General features: G+C 41.5%; 1 protein-coding gene across 2 annotated transcripts; it reads right to left on the reverse strand.

Moving 5' to 3' along the window:
* Positions 1-1,875: 1,875 nt before the first annotated feature.
* On the reverse strand, positions 1,876-20,903 carry GPR68 (G protein-coupled receptor 68). Of its 2 annotated transcripts, XM_056345796.1 has the most exons (3): positions 20,697-20,903; positions 19,500-19,585; positions 1,876-4,231 (listed from the first exon to the last, which is right to left on the reverse strand). In XM_056345796.1, the coding sequence occupies exon 3, from the start codon at positions 4,084-4,086 to the stop codon at positions 3,010-3,012; it is 1,077 nt and encodes a 358-aa protein (XP_056201771.1). In that variant the 5' UTR covers positions 4,087-4,231; positions 19,500-19,585; positions 20,697-20,903; the 3' UTR covers positions 1,876-3,009. The 2 variants fall into 2 exon arrangements, with proteins under 2 accessions (XP_056201771.1, XP_056201772.1); XM_056345797.1 differs by lacking the exon at positions 19,500-19,585.
* Between the last annotated feature and the right edge of the window lie 1,067 nt (positions 20,904-21,970).

The following is a 21,970-nucleotide window of genomic DNA, read 5'->3' on the forward strand; positions in this document are numbered from 1 at the left end:
CCAATGTATATTTTATAGATCAGACATTTTTTTACATTCATTTTATTTAAAACCTTCTTGAACGATGTTGCAGTAGAACTATCTTTGAACTTTCATAATTAGAAAATAGCTCCTTTAGAGGTCTCCCAACTCTCCAAACTATAACTATTAAGCAAAATATTTCCTATGAATGCTTGAGCTTTTTGCCAAAGCCAGTAAGCCTGCAGGATGGCATATGTTCACTGCTGCACAGAACCCACAAAATGAAATGGGCATAATTTTAAAAAGTCTGTTTGGGAAAAGAGGCAGCTGATTTCCTTCTCTGTGTGCTAAGTGCTTAGTAGCTTACTGACATATTACACTGACAGGTGCAATGTATGTTATTCTTTCCAAACACTAACATTTGTCAAAAAACCCTTCATTTAGTAAGCTTTTGCTCTTTTTTTCTGAAAATACAAGTTTTAACACTCAGATTTCAATAAGAAATATAGAACGTAATAATTTATTTGTCTTTTTCTCTAATGTGTTTTTAAGATCCCTTCTCATGTGCAGTCCCAAGCACTGTATTTAATCCAATAACAATGTGTAGCATGTCTCTAGCAACCACAGTAGGACCCTTGGTTGACTAGTTTCTGGCTGAGATGGAAAGCAAAGCTCTGAGTGAGAGTTACCTTCTTCCCACATTGGTTACAGTTCTGCAGCCTAAGCCTAACAGTTACACTATAGAAAGAATTGATAAAATATTGACTTCAGGGGAAAAAAAGAGAAGGAAGAAAAAAAAAAAAAGAAGAAAAAATTCTCCCCCTTCTCTTGTGGGCTAGCAGGTTAAACATTGAGAACTGTAGCAGAATGCTGGACTTCATTACACAAGTTTCCATCTGATTTGAAACTGCAGCAGCTGACCAAAAGCTGGCCACATCAAAGTACAAATTCAAATAAGCCTTAATCCCTCAGATGACAATTTGATGTAATATGGCATGCTCTGCATTCCAGCTGTCTAATTTAAACAACGTGGGTAACTGTAAAGAAGTAAAGCATAAACAGGAAAACAAATATTTCATCCTAGAACAAACCATGTGTGTGTCTTAACCGCCTGCCAGGTCATTGGAGTCCAAGCAGTTGGCTCGGTGCTTAACAAAATAGAAGCACGGCATTACGGCAGTGGCGAGTCCCAGCCTTACAACCCCGTCGATACAGGAGATCAGAACAAAGATTAGGAGAAAGTAAAGCTAAACAGCACTAATGATCACAAGAAAAAAAATGCATATATAAGGTAATTAATCCAGCTTGGCGACTGATCTAAGGATAAAGAAATGTAAAATAATTAAACAAACCAAATGTTAACCTATGCAAACCTAATCCCCTCCTGGGAGTAGGGACATGAACCCTTTCTGAAAGAGACAGGAGAAGATTTGTAGTCTCACAAATAGAAACTGTGGGCTAAACTCATAAGATAGTTATTTCAAACAAAGAGTGAACAAATATATGAAAAAAATAAAACATCCTTTATTAAACACATCCCTAAATTATTTCTAATATTGCACTCTCAAGGTGGTTTCCAGAAAACTGTTAGAATATAATCCTTTCAGAAACCGACGACAAGCAAGGCTGTATTACCGTGACATACTTCAGATACCAGGAGTAGACTATCTGTCTAGAGAATCTTTTGACGTTTGGGGCAGGCAAGAAACTAAACTGATTATACTGCTGGAAGTTATCAGCTCCAGGTTGCAGGGAGAGAGGTGCCTCAAGAAAGGTTTCAAACCAGAGAAGTGAAAGGACAAGGCAACATTCATGGTGTAATGGTTACAGATACAAGAAGGTGTGAGGAGCAGATCACAAAGAATCATCATACAGAGAATCATCATACAGGATTCATGAGTATAATACGGGGGGGGGGGGGGGGGGGGGGGGCGGGGGATGGGACGAAACTAGAGAGGAAATGGTGGTAGAAACAATTCTGTAGAGCACGACTGCATCTTTAACTGCTATTAACTCCGCTTATTCCTGTCTTTTGTTTCTGCCTAAACCAGGAAACAGAACATTCATACATCATATTTCTGATAGTGTATTTCCTGAACAATGACCAAACCTTAAGCAATAGTATCTGTGGGAGAAAAGAGACTTTGATCAGAATCCATTTAACAGCTTCCCTGACAAATGTGTTGTTAATTAATTGCCTACATGGTGTGTTCTGCACAAGACACACAGATTGTGAAGGACACAATCAAATCCTTAGGAAGGTGTAGTAGAATTTAGACGTAACTAAATTTGTCTTTGAACACAGTGACTCAGAGAAGCACATGGGTTCAAAGTGCCTCACATACTACCAACCTCCTGTTTCTTTTCCAAGTCAACAGACCAAACTACTTATCCCCATCGGAGCCAAGAGTTCTCATACCTCTGGAAGTCAATAGCAACCTTGCGCTGAGGTTCAGCGGTCTCAGACTCAGCAGTCAACAGACAAAAGGTCTCAGCAGATGCCGAGTTCCTTGTGAATGGAATTGGTTGTTTTAGGAGGCTGGTTCTGGCATGGTCTCTGCCAGCCTCAAAACTAGCTGAAGGGGAAGTTATTTCAGAGAGTTACAGAAATGCAGGGTTTTTTCTTTTAAAAAAAGTACATATGGGGACATTAATGTGTTCTGTCTCCAACCTTTTCAACAGATGATGACAGCTTGCAGACAATTAATTTCTCTAGATGCTACAGGGGCAAACAGAAAGCAGTTAAAGACAAATTCAACAGACCCACACCCCATGAGTACTAGCTTATTCCAGTCAACGCAGGCATCAAGACAACAGGTTTTGAGTGGTGCGACAATGACAATGGACATGTGATTGTAACTGAACTGATTCAGTATGTGCTTTCCTCACTATTGGCAAGGCCCAAACACCTCCAGAAATGACCTCACTGTACTGCGTTGCTAATAAGACTTTAGGAGGTAACACCGTTGTAATACATGGATAAATCAGATGGATACACAAACAAAGCCATAGCTGCAGATTTTAGATTAATATCTTTTTTGATGAATGTTATAAACTGCCCACGTTAGTTGCAGAGGAGTCCTTCATTCCAGTACCATCATGTGATATTTGTAATAATCCTGGTGGTTGCTCATGCTGTGGTTTGTTGGGAGTTTCTGGAGCATTCAGTGGATAACATTCCTTTGTCTCAGTCTTCAGACACCCTAAACATGTTAAACAAGAGTCTCGCATCTTGGCAAAGTTCTGGTAAGTGCTTTCACTGGAAAAACAGTACAATACTGGATCAGCAACACAGTTAAAAGTAGTCAACAGGAGAGAAAAATGGTAAATATTAAATATTTTCTCAGCAAATGAGCAGTTGTTCTCCAACAAGCTGCGAACCACAAGAAGGATGTGGTATGGTCCAAAGCAAACTAAAAAAATGAAAACGGTGCTTGAAACCAGTCGTTTAATTTGGATTTTCTTCTTCTTTTGAGTACCGGGACTCTTGTGGACAACCCGTAAAATCCCACAGTAAGAGAAGGCCAGCAGAAAGAAGGGGAAAAGGAAGCCAGCAGAGAACCGGTAGTAATTGACATTGTGCTCCCATTCTTTGATGGGGTAGTGCTCGAAGCACACCACATGGCTGTCAGCGTCCATACTGATCTCCCCATGCGTAAAGACAAAGCAGCAGGTCATTATTTCCTTGGTCCAGATAATGATGCTTACTATCGCTGCAGCCTTCATTGTCCGAAACCGTTGAAAGCGAAAAGGGTGCACTACTGCAAGGTAGCGGTCAATGGAGATGCAGCAGAGGAAGCCCACACTGATATAGATATTCTCATACAGGATGATGCCACAAATCTTGCACAGCAGCTCATCGTAGGTCCAATTGTCATGCTGTAAAACATACTGAAGCCAAAATGGCAAAGAAAATAGATAGAGCAGGTCTGCTACGGTCAAATTGCAAAGATAGACACCCAATTCATTTTTAGCCTTAATCTGTAAATACCCGTAGTACAGTGACAGGCAGTTAGCTGGCAAGCCTAATACAAATACAAATACGTATACCACAGGGGATAATGTCTGGTGAATATCATGATTAATAGTGCACTTCTCAGTTGCATTCTCTGTGAAATTCACCATCTTCTACCTCTCCCCGTGTATCACTCATCAGGATCCTGAATGAACAGACGTAAAATTTAATTTTATTCTGTTTCATGTATCACTCATCTCTTCCACAAACCTTTAGGCTGAAGTGATGACTTGCTTGCTGCAGGATGTTAACAACCTGAAGGTAAAACACATGAAAATCTTCAGAAGGGATACGATTGTCAAATATATAGTACCATTTTCAGTAAGCTGCTTTTTCCTAGCCTTAAATTTCTTACAGTCTTTGATAGAAGGTAAAGCCTTGCTGGGAAATCATGATTCATATAAGTCCTAGTACTTAGCAGAAAAGTACCAGAAAATTTTCTGTCCAAGAATCCCAAAGCAAATTACAAACATTTGTCATTTTAGATTATCTAAAGTATCTAAAAGGTGAAGAAATATTCTCTCTGCTTTGCAGGTGAGACACAAAACCAGTAATACAGTAATATGGTTTTTCCATGATGGAAAAAATGCCTCTGGCAAACCAGAAGTCCCCTCAAACTTCCTTACAGGATGCAGGGTGCACAAAAAAATTTATTTTGAATTTCCATTTCTTAGATTTCCCTTTAGATACAAGATACCATGGAATATGCTGTTCAACCCATCAGGATAAAAAAATAATGGAATTTTTAGAAGTCTCTCTTAAACACAGCCCCAAAAGTAAGCTGTCCTTCTGTCAGAAGCACACTGTAAAAGTCTGGTACAGTGTACCCCATGGTCTCAGTCCTGCAGGATATGGTATTACGGATTCCTTATTTGCCATTGACTCTCAAAAACACTCATTTACTGTTACTACATACACATTTGTATCTTTCCTTTTCATTTTCATTGAATATGAATGTGATTGTTTTTACCTGAAGAATCTTCCTTAATCAATGCACATATCCATACAAATCATTCCTATACTATACTATTACTATTTAAGACACAAACATCACTGCTGACAATGGGTTAGCACTCAGTTCAACTAGGACAAGCATTCAGCCTTAAGGCAGCCCACAGTGATTAAACCCTAGAGTAAACGAAGTATTACATTCAGCATTTTATGACCTCAAGTGATATATTCACACTGACACAAATGCTCAGTTGGAAAAAAATTTTCAAATTGGAAAACAGTGGGGCAGACTGTGCCCACTCTGAAGGGGATGTATGTTTTACCTGATGATGCAGAACAGTGAGACTATATTTCTTTCAGTCTCTTCCAAGAAAATACATGGTTGTAGCATATACTTCTGTAAAGTTAACAGTTTGTGTGCTCTTCCTACAGCTTCAGTTAATATGGACTCAAAAGGAGACAACACTGTTCGGGGACAAACATAATGCCTTGTTGCTTTTTCCTGTTTAGTATCCTAACTCGTATTCTTGTCATCTTCTGTCCTGTCTAGGAATATAGAATTTTTTCCAAGGCAATCCTTATGAAAACGACAGTAAAATTACTGTAAGCTGCAGCATTTGAGGATATTACTGCCAAATATTTTTTTTTTGTTTTGTTTTAATACTGATGGCCTTTGCTCCTGCAGAAACTGAAAAGAAAACCACTTGCTTTAGGTCAGAAAATAATTGCCTGGCTGAAATAACTGACCAAACCTGCAAAGACTTTCAGTGTTTAGCCTCAAACAGTGTAGCACAGTCCCACAAAAATCACAACAAACTCAAGGGCACACGTAATTATTTAGGAATTAGAACATGTTTTTCATTCGTTTGCTTTTTTCTTACCAAAAGACAGAACATCAGCCCGAGTTCTGGTGGAAGTATTCTTGGGGATTTCACACACCTTCAATCATGAAACAACAGGCCAACGTAAGCTCATCTCTCTCAAAACTTCTAACTTCAATGTCCAGCGATCTTGTGCAAAAGACTGGTCAAGCCTAGCAGAGTGCAAGCTCCTCTCACTCTCACACAGCTCCTTTGGGGGTTAATAGACTCATTCTCTCCACTGTGGGTGGCACAGTAGTTATAATGGATAAATCAAGCAGAGCAGGAGAAATGCTCCTTAAAGGAGCGAGTCACCAAACTGGTTCAGTTTGAATTTTGCTTCAAGAGGCTGCCATAACCTTCCCACAGAATAAGCATGATAATGTTAGCAGTGCAGACACATACAGCAGAAATTAATCACTAAAGTTATGTATAAATTTCCCAAAGGACTGTTACTTAGGAGCCATTAGCTCTCCTGTAACACTAACCAGTTTCTTAATGGCTTTATAACCATCGTGCAACTCTTCTGCCTACAGGAGACCTGGCTCCACACCCACAAGGACAGCACACAGAATCTTTGCCAAGGCAGATTTGATAACCTACTTACATCACCTACCTTTTCCAATCCAGAGCTCCAGGACAAGTACAATTGTATTTGAGTTTGTATTTGATACCATTTCATTTCTGTATGCTAATTTGGTGACTTTTACATGTAAGAGTTAGCCTGCACAGAATGATTGGCACACCTAGTTCTCATCTAAAATGCCTAAAAATCTGAGATGTATTGTCTGATCTACCAGCTAAAAGTGTCCAGGCGGTGTCCAGCTTTTGCTGATGAAGCCAAATAGTAATTCAAAAGCTGCTGACAATTTTGAAAAGTCACTGTCTTTATATGTCTAGCATATTTCAACAGCGCTGAGTTCCATTCAGTGTTACCCAGCCAGTTACATACCAGTCAGTATGCATCGTGGTATGAGAAAAAGGAGATGTACCCTACAGCTGCAGTTTTTTTGAAAATGTTTCTTTTCCTTTAAGGACTCAAAATGTTTTTATTAAATTATGTTTACATAACAGAGAACATGATTGTAAAACTCATTTCTGTTTAGCTTAGAAGTCTTGCCAGAATGCAGAAAGTGGAGGCAACAGCAAAAGTCTTATTGATATGACATTATGCTAATATAATATACACTTATTATTACAGCAACATTTCCTGCTCCTGGAGGAAGTGCTGGACAGGGGGCAGGAAGAGAAGGCTGGCTGTTATGAATCTCTTTGCCTTGTGCTAACAAACCCTCCCTGGTTTCAAAGATGGGGATGAAAAACAAAAGGTCCAGATTCTTGCTTGTACAATAGATGTGTTGTACTGCTCTTCTGGTCAGCAGCAGCAGCGAGCCAGGAAATCCTCCCCTTGTTTCAGCCTCCTCAGCACATGGGCTCTGGGGCACCTCAGTGCCCTCTGACCCCTTGTGCCTGGCTAGGAAGAGGCTCAATAGCCAAATGGAAAACATAAAGGCAGTTCCTCTTTCCCATCTCACTAAGTATAGTAAAAATGGCTCTGTGCCAGCCAGGGAGTGAAACTGTATGATTTTCCAAGAAACCTGGTATCAAAGTACTGCGATAGCAGTGTTAAACACATGGGTGCAGAAGAGCCCACCTTATTATTAAAAACAATGCACAATACTTTACAAGCCATCTGGAAAAGTGGAAACTAAAGGAAAGTTGATGGAGGGTATAGGAGAGAAAAGAAGAATAGCTCCCCCCATTCCTTACTGACCTTGTCTGGGTAGGAAGAGGAGAAAAATGAAAAAGCTGCTGTATGAAAAACATCTGGGGTGCAGATAATTGTAAAGCTGAAAGTTATGAACGGGTACACACAGGCATTCCTTTTAGACAGCTTTAATGTGGAAATCATGCAGCTGTGATTTTTTAGAGCATAGTTTATGTAACACCTTCAGTATCACAAAGTCTGCAGACACTTCCAGGCAATATTTCTCTCTCGTATATGCCCGCATCTTTTAGATGATACACATCTAAACTGAAGTCTGGGAAACAAATTAGAAGAGTCTTGCCATCTACATCAGCTCCAAACAATTCTCTTGTTCCTGGACTAAAAATAAAGCCAAGGAGGCTTCACAAGCCTCACTTTTTCTTGATTTAAACAAGCCAACTTTCATTGCTTGCCGAGCAGTTTAACAACAGGTTCTTTTCTTCCCAGTTTCTTTGTGCCTTAACTATTGAACAAAATCATGACTCCCCAACGCACCGAACCACAGAGCAGCTCAGACATTAAGCGCTGCCTGCTGGCACAGCACAGGAAATAGCTCAGAGCCACTTACAACAGCCTCTTCAGCTCGGACCAAGTACTAGCATGGAGTCTGGGTGGATTTTTTCCAGTTTCAGTGAACATTGCTACAATTTTCCTCATCAGAAATCTGCCTGGAATTAGACCTACGTATTTTTAGCAGAGACAAATGGGACTGCACCAAAGGACTACTTTGTAGGAATTTGCAAAAGTTGTGCACACAGCTTGTCTCATTCGCAAAGTACCCACGTCTGTGAACAGGGAGCATAATGTAGTCGTGTATCTTTATGTGACAGTAGCTCTCTTGCTGTTTAATCTGTCCCTGCACCTGTCACACACCGCAGACAGGCCTGAGTCACTTGGTTATCATAGCAGGACTTCAACTGTGCTGCATGTCTTGGAACCAGAAACCAGAGGTTGTTTCAGTTTAGGATTTGGTTCAGATCATTACCTACACAAACACCAGCCCCTAAATTCACACACTAAGCTTCCCACAACGCTTGAGGGTTTGTCAGCTTGGTTTGATCCTGGTTCACAAAGCCTGAAAAAATAAGGTCATGTAAAGATGCTGGGAAGCAATGACCAGCAGAAGAGACTAGGGATTGGTCCAACAATAGAAAATGGTCAGAAACCAGCTAATACCCTTAGAGTAAGTTTGGGGAAAAAATGCAGAAGAAAGTGGAAACTGGGGTACATGGCTGAGTATGAGGAAATGGCCCAATGATGTCTGGATTCAATTGGAAGGAACAATTATGATGTAAAACACAGACCTATTGGAGCAGGTGCAGAGGAGGGCCACAATAATGATCAGAGGGATGGAACACCTCTCTTATGAGGAAAGGCTGAGAGAGCTGGGATTGTTCAGCCTGGAGAAAAGGCTCCAGGGAGACCTTACTGAGGCCTTTCAGTACTTGAAGGGGGCTTATAAGAAAGATGGGAACAGACTTTTGAATAGGGCCTGCAGCAACAGGACAAGGGGCAATGGTTTTAAACTGAAGAGGCTAGATTCAGCCTAGCTATAAGGCAGATTTTTTTTTGTGATGAGGGTGGTGAAACACTGGCACAGGTTACCTAAAGAGGTGGTAGCTGCCCCATCCCTGAAAACGTTCAGGATAAGGTTGGGTGGGGCTCTGAGCAACCTGATCTAGTTGAAGATGTCCCTGCTCGTTGTAGGGGGTTTGGACTGTTAAAAGTCCCTTCCAACCCAAGCCAGTCTATGATTCTGTGATTCTAAAAGGGTCACAAGTAGAGCTATAAGAGGCAATGAAGAATGTTTCTATTAACACACAAGAAAAGTAAAGGGAGAGAACATATGAGGCACAAACAGAGATCTAAACATAGCTGAAATACTTGCTGATATTTTATATTCCAATTTTTAGAACCAAAACTGTGACCCAGCATCTAACAGAATTGTTTTTAACAGTAGGATGGGAGCACAGAAAAAACAGATAAGCAAAGGCTAATAGATATTTTGAAAGTCTATGTGCCCTCTGAGGGAATGAGCTAAAGCAGTATGTGAACTATTGTTGATGATGTTTCAGAAATTATGGTGGACCGGGGTAAAAGAGACAAAACACCTGTCTTGTAAAAAAAAAGAGTAGTTGGATAATTATACAACACTAAGCCTAGCTTTAACCCAAACAAGACATCAGACAATCAATATAAATATCCATGCATTTACAGACTGACTCGCAGCCGTGGAGACTCACCTCAAGTGAATCTTGCCATACTTCCGGAGAAGATGAAGTTGGGCTGGGATAGGCAACAGCACTTACTTCACACCCTACCTCAGAAAGACAGGAGAAGCTAGGACTTCCAGGTCCTTCTCTGCAGAGCTGCCTTCCAGCAGGCCAGCCCCCAGGCTGTACTGGTGCGTGGGGTTGTTCCTCCCTTGGTGCAGGACCCTGCACTCGCCTTTCCTGAACTTCATTGGGTTCCTCTCTGCCCAGCTCTCCAGCCTGCCCAGGTCCCGCTGAATGGCAGCGCAGCCTGCTGGTGAATCAGCCACTCCTCCCAGTTTGTGTCATCAGCAAACTGGCTGAGGGTACCCTCAGTCCCTTCATCCAGGTCACCGATGGGTAAGTTGAACAGGTCTGGACCCACCACTGACCCCTGGGGAACGCCACGAGCTACAGGCCTCCAGCCGGGCTCTGCACCACTGACCACAACCCTCTGAGCTCTACCAGTCAATCCACCTCACTGTCCATTCATCTAACCCACACTTTCTGAGCTTACCTATGAGCATCTTATGGGAGACAGTGTCAAATGTCTTACTAAAACGGAGGTAGACAACATCCACCACTCTTCCCTCATCTACCCAGCCAGCCATTCCATCATAGAAGGCTGCCAGGTTGGTCAGGCATGATTTCCCCTGGGTGAATCCATGTTGACAACTCCTGATAACCCTCTTTTCCTCCACATGCTTAGAGATGACATCCAGGACGAGCTGTTCCATCACCTTTCCAGGGATGGAGGTGGGGCTGACCAGCCTGCAGTTTCCTGGGTCCTGCTCTTTTTCACCCCTGGGTGAATCCATGTTGACAACTCCTGATAACCCTCTTTTCCTCCACATGCTTAGAGATGACATCCAGGACGAGCTGTTCCATCACCTTTCCAGGGATGGAGGTGGGGCTGACCAGCCTGCAGTTTCCTGGGTCCTGCTCTTTTTGAAGACTTGAATGCCGTTAACTTTCCTCCAGTCCTCAAGCACCTCTTTTCCATGGCCTCCCAAAGATGGTGGAGAATGGCTTAGCAATAACGTCTGCCAGCTCCCTCAGCACTTGGAGGTGCATCCCATTGAGGCCTATGGATTTGTGAGTGTCAGGTTTACGTAAATTATCTCTAACCTGATCCTCCTCAACCAAGGGAAAGTCGTCTTTTCTCCAGATTTTCTCTCTTGCCTCCAGGGTCTGGGATTCTTGAGGACTGGCCTTGGCAGTAAAGACTGAAGCAAAGGCGGCATTCAGTAACTCCACCTTCTCTGTATCCTTCATCACCAGGGCACCCACCTTATTCAGCCCACATTTTTCCTAGTCATCCTTTTCCTACTGATATACTTGAAGAAGCCCTTCTTGTTGTCCTTGACATCCCTCACCAAACAGACTTAGCCTTCCTTATTGCATCCCTGCATGTTCTGGCAATGTTCACATATTCTCCCCAAGTGGCCTGCCCCTTTTCCACATATTGTAAACTTCCTTCTTCTGTTTGAGGTTTGCCAGAAGCTCCTTGCTCATCCATGCAGGTTTCCTGCCCCTTTTGCTTCATTTTTTACTCATAGGGATGCAATCACTTTACTTTACAAAATTACTTTACTTTTGTCATTGTATAACTCCATTTATAAACCTATTGTCAAAGAAGGAAGCCAGCAACATTTTTTCAGAACCCACATAAACAAAAGACTAATTAGTCACTGCTGTCCAGTTTTCCCTAGCACAGACATGCAATTATTCACAGCATTGGGTAAATCACTCCATTTGCTCAAACTTTGAAATCCTGGGAATTTGTCCCAACCTCTTAATTTCTGTTTACCAAATTTCTCCGAAGTCTGAAGTAAGCTTTTTACATTAAATATTTCATCACTCAAACTTCAGATGCCATCTGGCCCACAGTGGTGGGGTGGCTGAGAGTTTCATGCCTTCAACTTGTAAATTTGTCATTAGGAACCGATCATGTGGATCTGAGTAGAAGGTTCATGTTAAAATACTTGAATCATTCTTTTTTTTTCCTCATAGTGAATTTAACACTTGTTGAAAGCACTAGATTTGACATGACCATAAACTGAGAAATTTGACCTGTGCAGCCTAACATGAGCTACGTGGGCTGATGAATGAATGTAACTAGAAGCCAATGAAAATAGCCCATGTCTATTAGCCACATAATTAATTAAAATAATTTAATGACCTCTAAATCTAGTTCCAATGCTCATTTCCCATCAGTAATGACATGGTAATGGAGTTTAATCTTACAAGTGCCTTGGCCCATAGATCATGAAGCTCTGTAAGGAACAGCTGAATCAGTATGGATCACACATCTAATAGTTCTATATTCAACTCACTTCGTAAGTCAAACCAACAAACAAATTCTCGATTAAGCAGGAAGCCACCTAGAAAGCAAGCAGCTGAGCACTTCTGAATGGCCATAAGAGCTAAGGTACCACACACCAGTAACTTATAGTAACACAGTACCCTGTAAGCTACACTGGGAGGACTTGCTGAAATGCAAAACTTCTATTCCTGGAAAATGTCAATATTTCAGAAGAAAAAGCCCTGAATAATCCAAGAGGTTATCATCCTAGGCTCACATTTGTCATTTTAATTAGAGCACTGACTACCCAGCTTCTTTCTTACCTGATGTGCAAACTGCTGTATACGACATATTATGTATTTCCGTATGATACGAGAAGTCAGTAATAAAGCATGTCCTATTTTACAGCAGAACACCAGGAAGGATGTGGGTGTTCCAGGGGTCACATACTGAACTGAAGTCAACCACACAATTTTACAGAACACCCACATACTCATTTCACATTGGGACATCTCAGCAGCCTGTAGGTACCAGACCTCTGCCCTGTGCACCTCTGCAAGGCTCTACAGAGGTGCACAGATCCTCTGGGATCTGCTGGTTGTGGTTAGGAGAAATGCAGGGGAAACGTCAGAAGTCTAGCAAAGCCAAAGAATGAGGCAGTTGGGCTTGTTTAGTCTAAAGAAGACCAGATTGAGGGCCAACACAGCAAAAACCTTCAAACATGTAAAAGATTGTTGGAAAGATGAGAGAGGCTGGGTTAAACACCATGAAAATCTTTCCACTAACAAAGGCAAACGGAGCACTGGGGTAGATGGTACGTGGAAGTAGAGCTGTCATCACAGAAGGTCTTAAAGTTTGGCAGACAACCTGAGAATGGTTCAGCTGATGTCCCTTGAAGGCAAAGAAATATCTGGGGAGCTCTCAGGGCCTTTCCATTCTGTTCTCCACTATTGTTTGCCAGGTAACTTGGCACAACTCGTCCCTCTTAGCGACATGCAATATAGCATGGAAACAAACGGTATCGTACAATTGACATGAAGTAAAATAATTTCCACAAAGGAATTGTGTTTTGAAACAAATCATAATTTTCCAATTATTTTTTATGAAATAGCTTTCATTTTGAAAGGTTTTTCCTAGAACTGAAAGCTGTAGCAAAGTGAAATCTATTTAAGTTCACATGCACAAAAACTGTACCAAAAAACCCATGTTCTGCTGCTGAACCATTTCATTTCAGGTTTTTATGACTTTGGACTTCTTAGATGAGGCCTGCACATATGAAGGACAACTTGACACGAAGGGTAAGGAAGGCAGGTAGGAAAATAGGCACAGTCAATGCAGTATCTCAGACTACTTCGTAGTCATTATCTAGGATTAGGATGTTTTTACCAAATGCAAGATTTGAACAACCGGCTGAGCACAGGGAAGTGCTAAAAAGAAACACCACTTTGGAAAAATCCCTATTTATGGTAATAAGTTCATACAGTGTCTAATTTCAGGCAAGCAATTCAAGTGGTATTGGTGAATCACATAAGAGGAATTAGTCATGCTATAGCTGCCTCAAAGCTTTTAAAAATGACCCTCATCTGTCCCCTCCTTCCTGCTGTTAAAGATCAGCCAGGTGGATGTCATGACCCTCCAAGTATTTCACTGCTGAGCTGTTGCGATTAGTTCCTACCACATGGAACATCTCTCCAAGACTTTGTGGATGACTTGCCCGAGTACAAGACAGCAGGAGGAGGAAAACACATCAACACCAATTTCTGCAGAAATCTTAAATCCCTGTATTCCTCAGAGAACAACTCCAAGTCTTCCTTTCCCCTCAACTAAAACCTCAGCCAAGTCAAATTCCCTGTCCTCACAAGCCTCCTTGATGCAGAAGCCAAAGCACTGTGCTGTTTCTATTGGCACAAGCAGCAGGCAAGTAAGTAATGATCAATCACAGACAACAGAACTGTTTATAATCCTGAATCTGTGCGCTGATCCTCATTTAAAACGACAATGCAAGAAAAGCCAAGATTACACAGGTCTTACTGATTAGAAACCATATAAACCATGATCAACATGCAATATTACCAGTAAGAAACAAGGACTGGAACAACAGTGTTGTAGCCTGTGATTGAGAAATAGGAACTTTACCCTTCTGAACTAAAAGAGTTCTGATTCATTTTACCATCTACATCGTTGGGGAAAATCACTCTTCTGACTCATTTTCCCAAACTGTGTATTACTGCCTCATCCAATGTTGCAGCCTGCTCTGACACCAAGCACTGTGCTCCATCAGACAATGCCAGATGTCTTACATATAGATCAGTGACTTAAAGTTTAGGTCATATTTCTATTGAATTTCCATGATTTTTGGCTTCCTTGGTTTGCCAGCATGCCCCTCTACCCCCAGCACTGCCATACAGCCCCTGCATCACAGACCAACTGCCCAAAGGGAGCCATAGCCTTGTGGGAGTCACCCCACAGATTTCTTAGCAGCCTAAGCATGGGCCACCCACTTATAGCACATGGGCCATAGCACACTGCTGGCATCCCATACCAGTCAGCAGTCACAAACCAAGGCTGAGCACAGCCAGCCAGATATTAAGCCTGTACCTTTGCCCAGATGCTTATGGCACTATACAGATACAGTCAATGCATATATTGAGAGCAACTTGCTCTCTGTACCCATATGCTTTCACAGACAGGGGAGGGGGTGCCGACAACATGCAAGACAGTCCCCTGTGCCAAGACTCCCCAGCATCACTCTCTGGTTACAAGGGAAAACTTTTGTTCAAAAACTAACAAGCTGGATACCAAAGCTGGGCCAAAATATCTTTCTGCTTGCACCTTTTATAATGCCACCGCCTCCAGACAGAGCAAGGTATAATTAAACCCAAGTATCAGCACATCATACCCTCCCAAACAGAGCTATGACATTAACCAAAAGCAGTTTGGAAAGCAACTAAACATCCATCAGTACAATTTTTCCTCCTCCTCTACTGATAGTTCAGCGGATAGAACTGATTTTGCAGTGCTGCTGACAAACAGTAGCTTGGGACATCAATAATCGGTCTTTGACCAATAATGTTTGACAAATGGGAAAGGCAATCTCAGAGAAAAATTTTGCTTGCTAGGTCTAACTGAAATGTGGTTGAAACTCTGCTGTGTCTAAAAAAGACTGAGCACATCTCCTGTTCAAGGAGAACATTAATGCTTTCATTATTCCATGCATCAGCAAATAATGATATATTCTATAAAGTCGTCTCTTTTTAAAATGCTATTTTCTGCATATATGATTCACTATATGATTAATTTTGTGCAGCAACAGTTTTAAGACATGGTAAAGTGAAAAGCTATTTACAATATTTGGAGATTTTTTTCCCTTCCCTCATTTTTCTTTGACTTCATTCTTTTTCTTCTGTTTGGATTTATTTTAATCGAAGAGACAAAGTTAATCATAGGATAGGAGCCTGTTCAACTGAAGCATGCATGCTGTTGCCATTTAAAACTGGAATAATGCTTTTGTGCCTTTGTCCTATGTGTTTCTGGCTTACACTGATCCCCATTCTGCATTTCAGACATGTTTCTGTTCTAGATCTAGTTCTTTCTAGTCTAGCACACCATCTGCCCTTTCACGCATTACTGTTTAGCCGTGCTCGTTTCCTTTCAGACTCAGTTGAGTCTTTTTTGTCTCCAGTTCCGTATTTCTGTATTTCTTCCTTGGATCCAGCATTGGGGGTGGGTGGGGGTGTGCTTGCATGCACACGCATTTGTGCATGTCTTCAAATAGTCCCCATCTAGTCTGCAGAGATTTAACTCTTCTAAGTTATTCCTTTTTGCTGCCTTTAATACTAAGCTTCCTCCTTTTTTGCAATTTCCCTTTTGGAGATTTACCAAGTTTCCTGTAGATCTAAGTCAATATTCGCATGTGAGGCGTGTTCTCCAGTGTTATTTCTCAGACTTCTCACGATTATGTAGAAGCAGCACGCCTTGCAGAAGGTTTTCCTCTGTGCTCTTTCCCTTGTTGTTCTCACTCCCTAGATGACTATTGAAAACTTTGGTCCTTTCTTGGTTGGTTTTTTTTTTCATTTGAGGATACAGGACTCCAACAACCTAGTCCCCAAATGATAAATAATTCTAAACAAAGTGCTGGCATCTGTATCTGCAGGCTTGCTTACATGTTCATTTCCTGAACTTTAATTTCCTTAATTCCTTTAATTTTCAGTTTTAAAAGTATTTTACCAGTCACATGATTTTGTTAGTGTCTTGTTTTCATTAAGATTTAAACAAAGTCTGGCCTTTCCCTACTCCCAAGTGCCTTCATTTCCTGATGTACATGAATTCATCTTCCCTCCTCCGTTTTCTTAGTCATACCTTGAAACTGCCTCTCTATACCTCTGTCTGGCCTTGCATATGGTGTGAGAAGCCTTCCTCAGCACAGTGCTGCTGAATTCGTGCACTTCAGCATCCTGCCTAAGAGCCTAAATATTCTTCCCAGCACTTTTCCATCCCACCCTTTGGATGACAGTGGTATCTGCATAAGCAGTGACTGCCTGCTTCCCCTGTGTCAGAGCCCCAGCAGGTTTGCCATCTCTTTCCTGGGAGACAAATCCCAGCATCCAGCCTGGGGGCACAAACTCAATTATCCATATGGCTGAAAACTGACTGACCCTTCTCTACTCTTCTTTCAAAGAAAACTGGGAGAAATAAAATGCCCATAATAATGGTATTAATCTGGATAAAAGGTTCGACACAAAAAGTGAAAAAAATAGTTTAAGAACCATGACTTCAGAAATGAAAAAAAAAAAGAAAACCAACCTTCTTCAATAGTATCAGAGAAGCAACTCACAGCAAAAGCGACAACCTTACTGTAAACCATTTCTGCTTGCCAACACGCATCTGACTAGAGAAACAGGAGAGAATCAAATTCTCATTGCAGGGGAGCTCTCACAAGCTCTTGGGCAGGAAATGGAAAAGCTGGCACAGGAGACGGACTCCCAAGTTGAGAGATGTTCAGAAATCCAGGACCTACTCTGGGGTGGAAGTGTAAGACCATCTCTGAAATTTGGACACAAGTTCAAATTCCAAATAATTATGTCCTGACACAATAAGTTAAGGAATTTTAGTTTAAGCTTGTTGCAAGATTAAAAGACAGTTACTATTTTGAAAGCTATGTCTGATCGCTCCTTAAACCTGGACCATAAAATGGATGAAAGACAAAGTGTTTCCAAATATAAAATGATCAAATTCCAATTGTTACAAAAATACTGAGTTATAAGAAAGCCAAACCAAAGCATCTCTGTAATAATGTTTCCATTCTTCCCTACTGAAGTTGCCCATTTTAGCATTTTATTCAGGTGTCATTAAAGTGACTTAAGTTTGATAGTTTGATTGCATTTGCTTCTGTAATGTGTTCAGGTTTGAACTCCCTTTCCTCTGTTAGCTATCTGACCTCTCTTCAAAGCTGTCTTTACTGTCGACCCATAGCAATGTGAGAGAAAGGAAGCTTGAAAGCTTGTAGAAGAAAGCAACGATGTCCAGAAATGAGAAACTAGGCTTACCCTAACAGCAATAGCTGTCCGTAGCAGTTTTTGAGAGGAGAATGTCAGGACAACATCTCTCGTGGAGAGACAGTAACAGCAGCAGAATTCCCTCTCCATCACCGTAGGCCAGATCGGGTTTGCATTTCTATTTGCCCCTGGCGTGATGACAGATCTGAGCCTAAGCAGCCCCAGATCAAACTCCAAGACAACCCAGCTGGAAACAAATTTGTTGCCACAGAAACAATTTCTGGCACAAGGGCTCCATGGAGAGGAACAGAGTACACTTTTAGGTGAGCTCATTTCTCAGACTCCCTCTAACAATGTTTTAAACCTATTATTTAGTCTTTTCTTTTTCAGGCATATCAGCTACAGCTTCCAGATGAAGTGCCTAAAAAGTTCTCCTTTTGCTACCCAGTAGATTAACAGATTTCAAAGTGTGGTTTCCAGTGGAGAAACAGGAATTACAGTGGATGCATCCCTCAGAGAATAAACTGCAGTGTTGTTCTTAGCTTCTGCTGATTACTAATACCTTTCCTTCAAATTATCAGCCAGTTTCTTCTAAACATTAAAGCTGTTCTTTGTCTTTTTAAAACCATTGCCATTAGCTGTAAGGGCCAGCAGCTCTGCAAATGCTTCAGCTGGCAGAATAATTAATAACAAGCATTAAAAGCCACTCAAAATAAGCTTTATAGGAAAAACAAACCTCTTAGAGGAGACATTCAGCTAATTATAAGGTAATGAGCCTCACAAGGCTGCTATGTCTGGAGTTCTCTTCCCACAGTTCTTCACTTAAAAATAATCAGCAAGTTGTGTAAATGTCCTTGTGAGTCCAAAATAACTTTTTCTTTGGTTATCACCACACTAAAACAAGAATAGTCAGTGGCAGTGAACCCCATGGCAACATGAATGCACCCTCAGGTCAGGTCTAGAAAAACCGGCAGGGGAAAAAAAAAAATTCTTCTCCATGTGCTTGTTCAATGGGATGCCAAGAAAACTTTCAGTTACAGCATCAGCTGGTTAATCTGAGTAACAATATCCACAGGGCTGGTTAGGGGAGGAAGATTTACTTTAATATTCCTACCTTTGTACACCTGGCCCTGTGCAACTGTGCTCAGCCACAGGTGAGAAGTTTACAGTCTGTCTGACCCCAGGAACCAGCCATCCCTGTGGCTGACCCTATTCAATGACATCTAGTATGACGGCACCTATGTACACCTAGTTTGACGAGGACTCATTTTCCTCCCTTCTCCCCCCTTTCTCCACATCTCCCTCCCCTCTATTTTCCTACTGTCTAGGACCGCTTACACTCCTCAGGTCCCAGAACAAAGGGAGTCAATTTTTGTTCACCAGCCACAAAGTGAGATAAATACATCTCACTGAAGTTGACAAGTGACATGAGGTTTTTTAATGAGATATTGGAACTGTCACAGCTTTCTTCATTTGAAACTGTAATATTCAAACCACAATGCTGTGATGCTGACATTGTCACCTCCTCGGCTGTGGCCCGCTATCGCAGAACAACATACCACTCCATTCTATAAACCAAGTATTTTATCATGGTGTAGTCGCCAAACCCTGGAAGACTCCTAAAACTTTGGGGATGTTCCTTCTATGTTATCTTCCAAATTACAGCTGTATAGCAGCAAGTGTATAATAAGCTCAAATAGTACCTTCTGCTTCTTCCCTCATATAACAGGAAGACTTTACAATTGCATGTGTAGAAGCAGCATGATATGGGGGAACAACATACTAACAATAAGATGGGGAGGCAAGAAGGATAGGGATGAGGACAGTAAAAAATTTCGTTTCCTCAGAGAAGGAATGAAAGAGTGGCTGTTAAATACACAGGATTGACTCACTCTTACTGGCTTCTTGGTTAAAGCAAACTTGAAAGAAGAAGTGGTCAGACACCATACTCTTCTGGAGCCAGTGTGAACACAGGGTGCTAATGTGGAAAAAGTCACGGAAGGAACTGATTAACATACTGCTCAGAAAGTCCCATAGTGCTCACAAATGACAGTGTCATGTCTTATGAGCCTAAGTGTAGTTATTTTTCCTTGCCTCACTGTTAAGTTTCCTTAAATTTGTATTAATAAATACCTGCGTACGTTCCCAACAGAAAAGGACAGGACATAGCCGCTATATTCTTCCAAATTCTCTACTTCTCAGCTCCTCTCCCTATGCACACAGGAAGCTGTTTGCTCTGCAATTTACTTTTCTAGTTTCTTTACAAAGACTGTCAAGAACCAGAAAAATGTACTTGTAACACAGGCAACCGACGATAATGAACAAAGGGGTTTAAATCCTATTAAAAAAAAATAATAGAATGGATTCATTTCTGACTGAATAAATTTAATTTCACTAAACAAACCTTCACATCTGAATTGTCCCAAGTCAGATTCTGAACTGCAGCAATAAGAGTGTCTTATTGTTTGGAAAATACAGTAATAACATACTTGTGAGATACAAAGACAAATCTATATAGGCATACACAGAGCACCCACACACCAAGGTATGTGGTTTAGCAGTTTCCTGTTAGGCGTAACTTCTGCCTTGTGTTCTCAGGCAAAATGAGGTATTTAAATCACTTATTAGTCATTCAAAATATCTTTTATCTAGTCTGCTTATACGGTCCTACTAAGTTTTCTGAAAATGACTAGCGGAATTTATCTACAGGCCATTGCTCTGGTTCGCTGCTGCAAACATGAAATAGTTTCTTGGTTTATCTTAGCAAATCCCTTTCATCAATACAACTTGAACAATCAGCTCTCCTTGTGCCTAAGTGGAACTCAAGAAAGTTTTTTTAGAAGAACTTTTATTGAAGTCCCCATTAGTGGGAACTTGCCAAGGCAATTAATTATGAAGTTGTAAATTTTTTTTGGACATGGATTTTGGTTGAGTCCTTAGACTGCCTCATTGTTTTGCTTTAGCCAAAAAACAGCCAAAAATCCTGTCCTTCCACCTTTCCAGAGGTTGTAACCTTGTATAATATAACCTGGCTCAATGATGGAAAATTAACTTGCTTTTAAGAATGAAGAAATAAAAATGAAACTCACCTGTGAGCAGAGTTTATGCAAAGAGGTCTTCCCTGCAGTGTGAAAAGCACAAAACTTCAGTTCTCCCAGCTCCTGCTCAGGCTACTGGTGAGGCTGTCCTCCTCCCAGCTGTGAGCAAGGCTGTCAGTGAAACAGCGCAGGGAAGGAGGAGGAGGAGATTGCATTTCAGCTCCTGTGCTCTTTATAGTTCAACTGCAAAGGAGTCGGCCCAGCCCAGCCGTCTCCTCCCTCCCTCCCTCATTCATAAATGAAAGAGATGAGAGTGCCAAAAGCAGACACCAAATACAGAGATTGCAATGCACAGAGTGGTGTTCCATCCCTACCTACCGTCACAAGCACAAACCAGCAGATAACCGCATTCTGATCACAGCAGCTGGTGCAAAGCCCAAATACTGCTGCTTACAGCTTATCTAAACACACACAGATGTAGCCTCATGCAGGCGTATTACAAAGTATACAGAGCATTAATGGTGTTATTACTATTATTTACAGTAAGTTGTTTCTAGAGCTTGTTGAGATCAGATCTAGTTATGTCCAAACACAGCTGAAGCTGATCTCTGCAGAAGGGAGCATCTTCCCTGACTGTGCAAGAGCAAGGGCTGCAGGGGGTGGTGGTGGTGGAGGTGTCTTCCTCTCTCATCTATGCAGCAAGACAGACTAAGGCATAAACAGATCAAAGGGCTTGTCCAAGGTCGTTCAGGAAGACCGTAGCATATGTAAAATCTGACCTCCTACTAACTCATGTCACTAGTCTTACTCCCACAGGAGTGAAAGCTGCACCATGGGATACATATTGAAGTGTCTGTCATTCAAACTGAAATGCACTACTCTTAAAAAAAGTAAACAAACTTTTTTTTTTTCTCAACACCAAACAAACAAAGCCCCAAACAGCACTGAAGCTGGGAACAAAAGCTGTTACCAGTTCAGATTCTGAACTGGTATGTAACTCACCTGATATAGTGTGCTCTGCCATGCTGCTGTAGGGACACCTGTGACACTGCGAGGCCAGTACAGCACCTAGCGAGAGCTCCCATCTACTTACTGTAATGGGGCAACAGTGGTCCAAGGGTGGCCAGAGGCAGTAAGTCTGGAAATGGGAGTCTTGTGTGGGGTATTCCGAGGCGTTCTCCATTTTCAACCTGGTGGAAAGCAAAGTGACATAAGCACAGAAAAAAAACCAAAACAAAACATAATGAAACAAACCAAACAAACCCAAACCCAAAACAGAACAAAAAAACCAGGAAGAAGATACAATGACATTTACAAAACTTGGA

This window comes from Falco biarmicus, chromosome 7, assembly GCF_023638135.1.
Source record: "Falco biarmicus isolate bFalBia1 chromosome 7, bFalBia1.pri, whole genome shotgun sequence".
Classification (NCBI taxonomy): domain Eukaryota; kingdom Metazoa; phylum Chordata; class Aves; order Falconiformes; family Falconidae; genus Falco; species Falco biarmicus.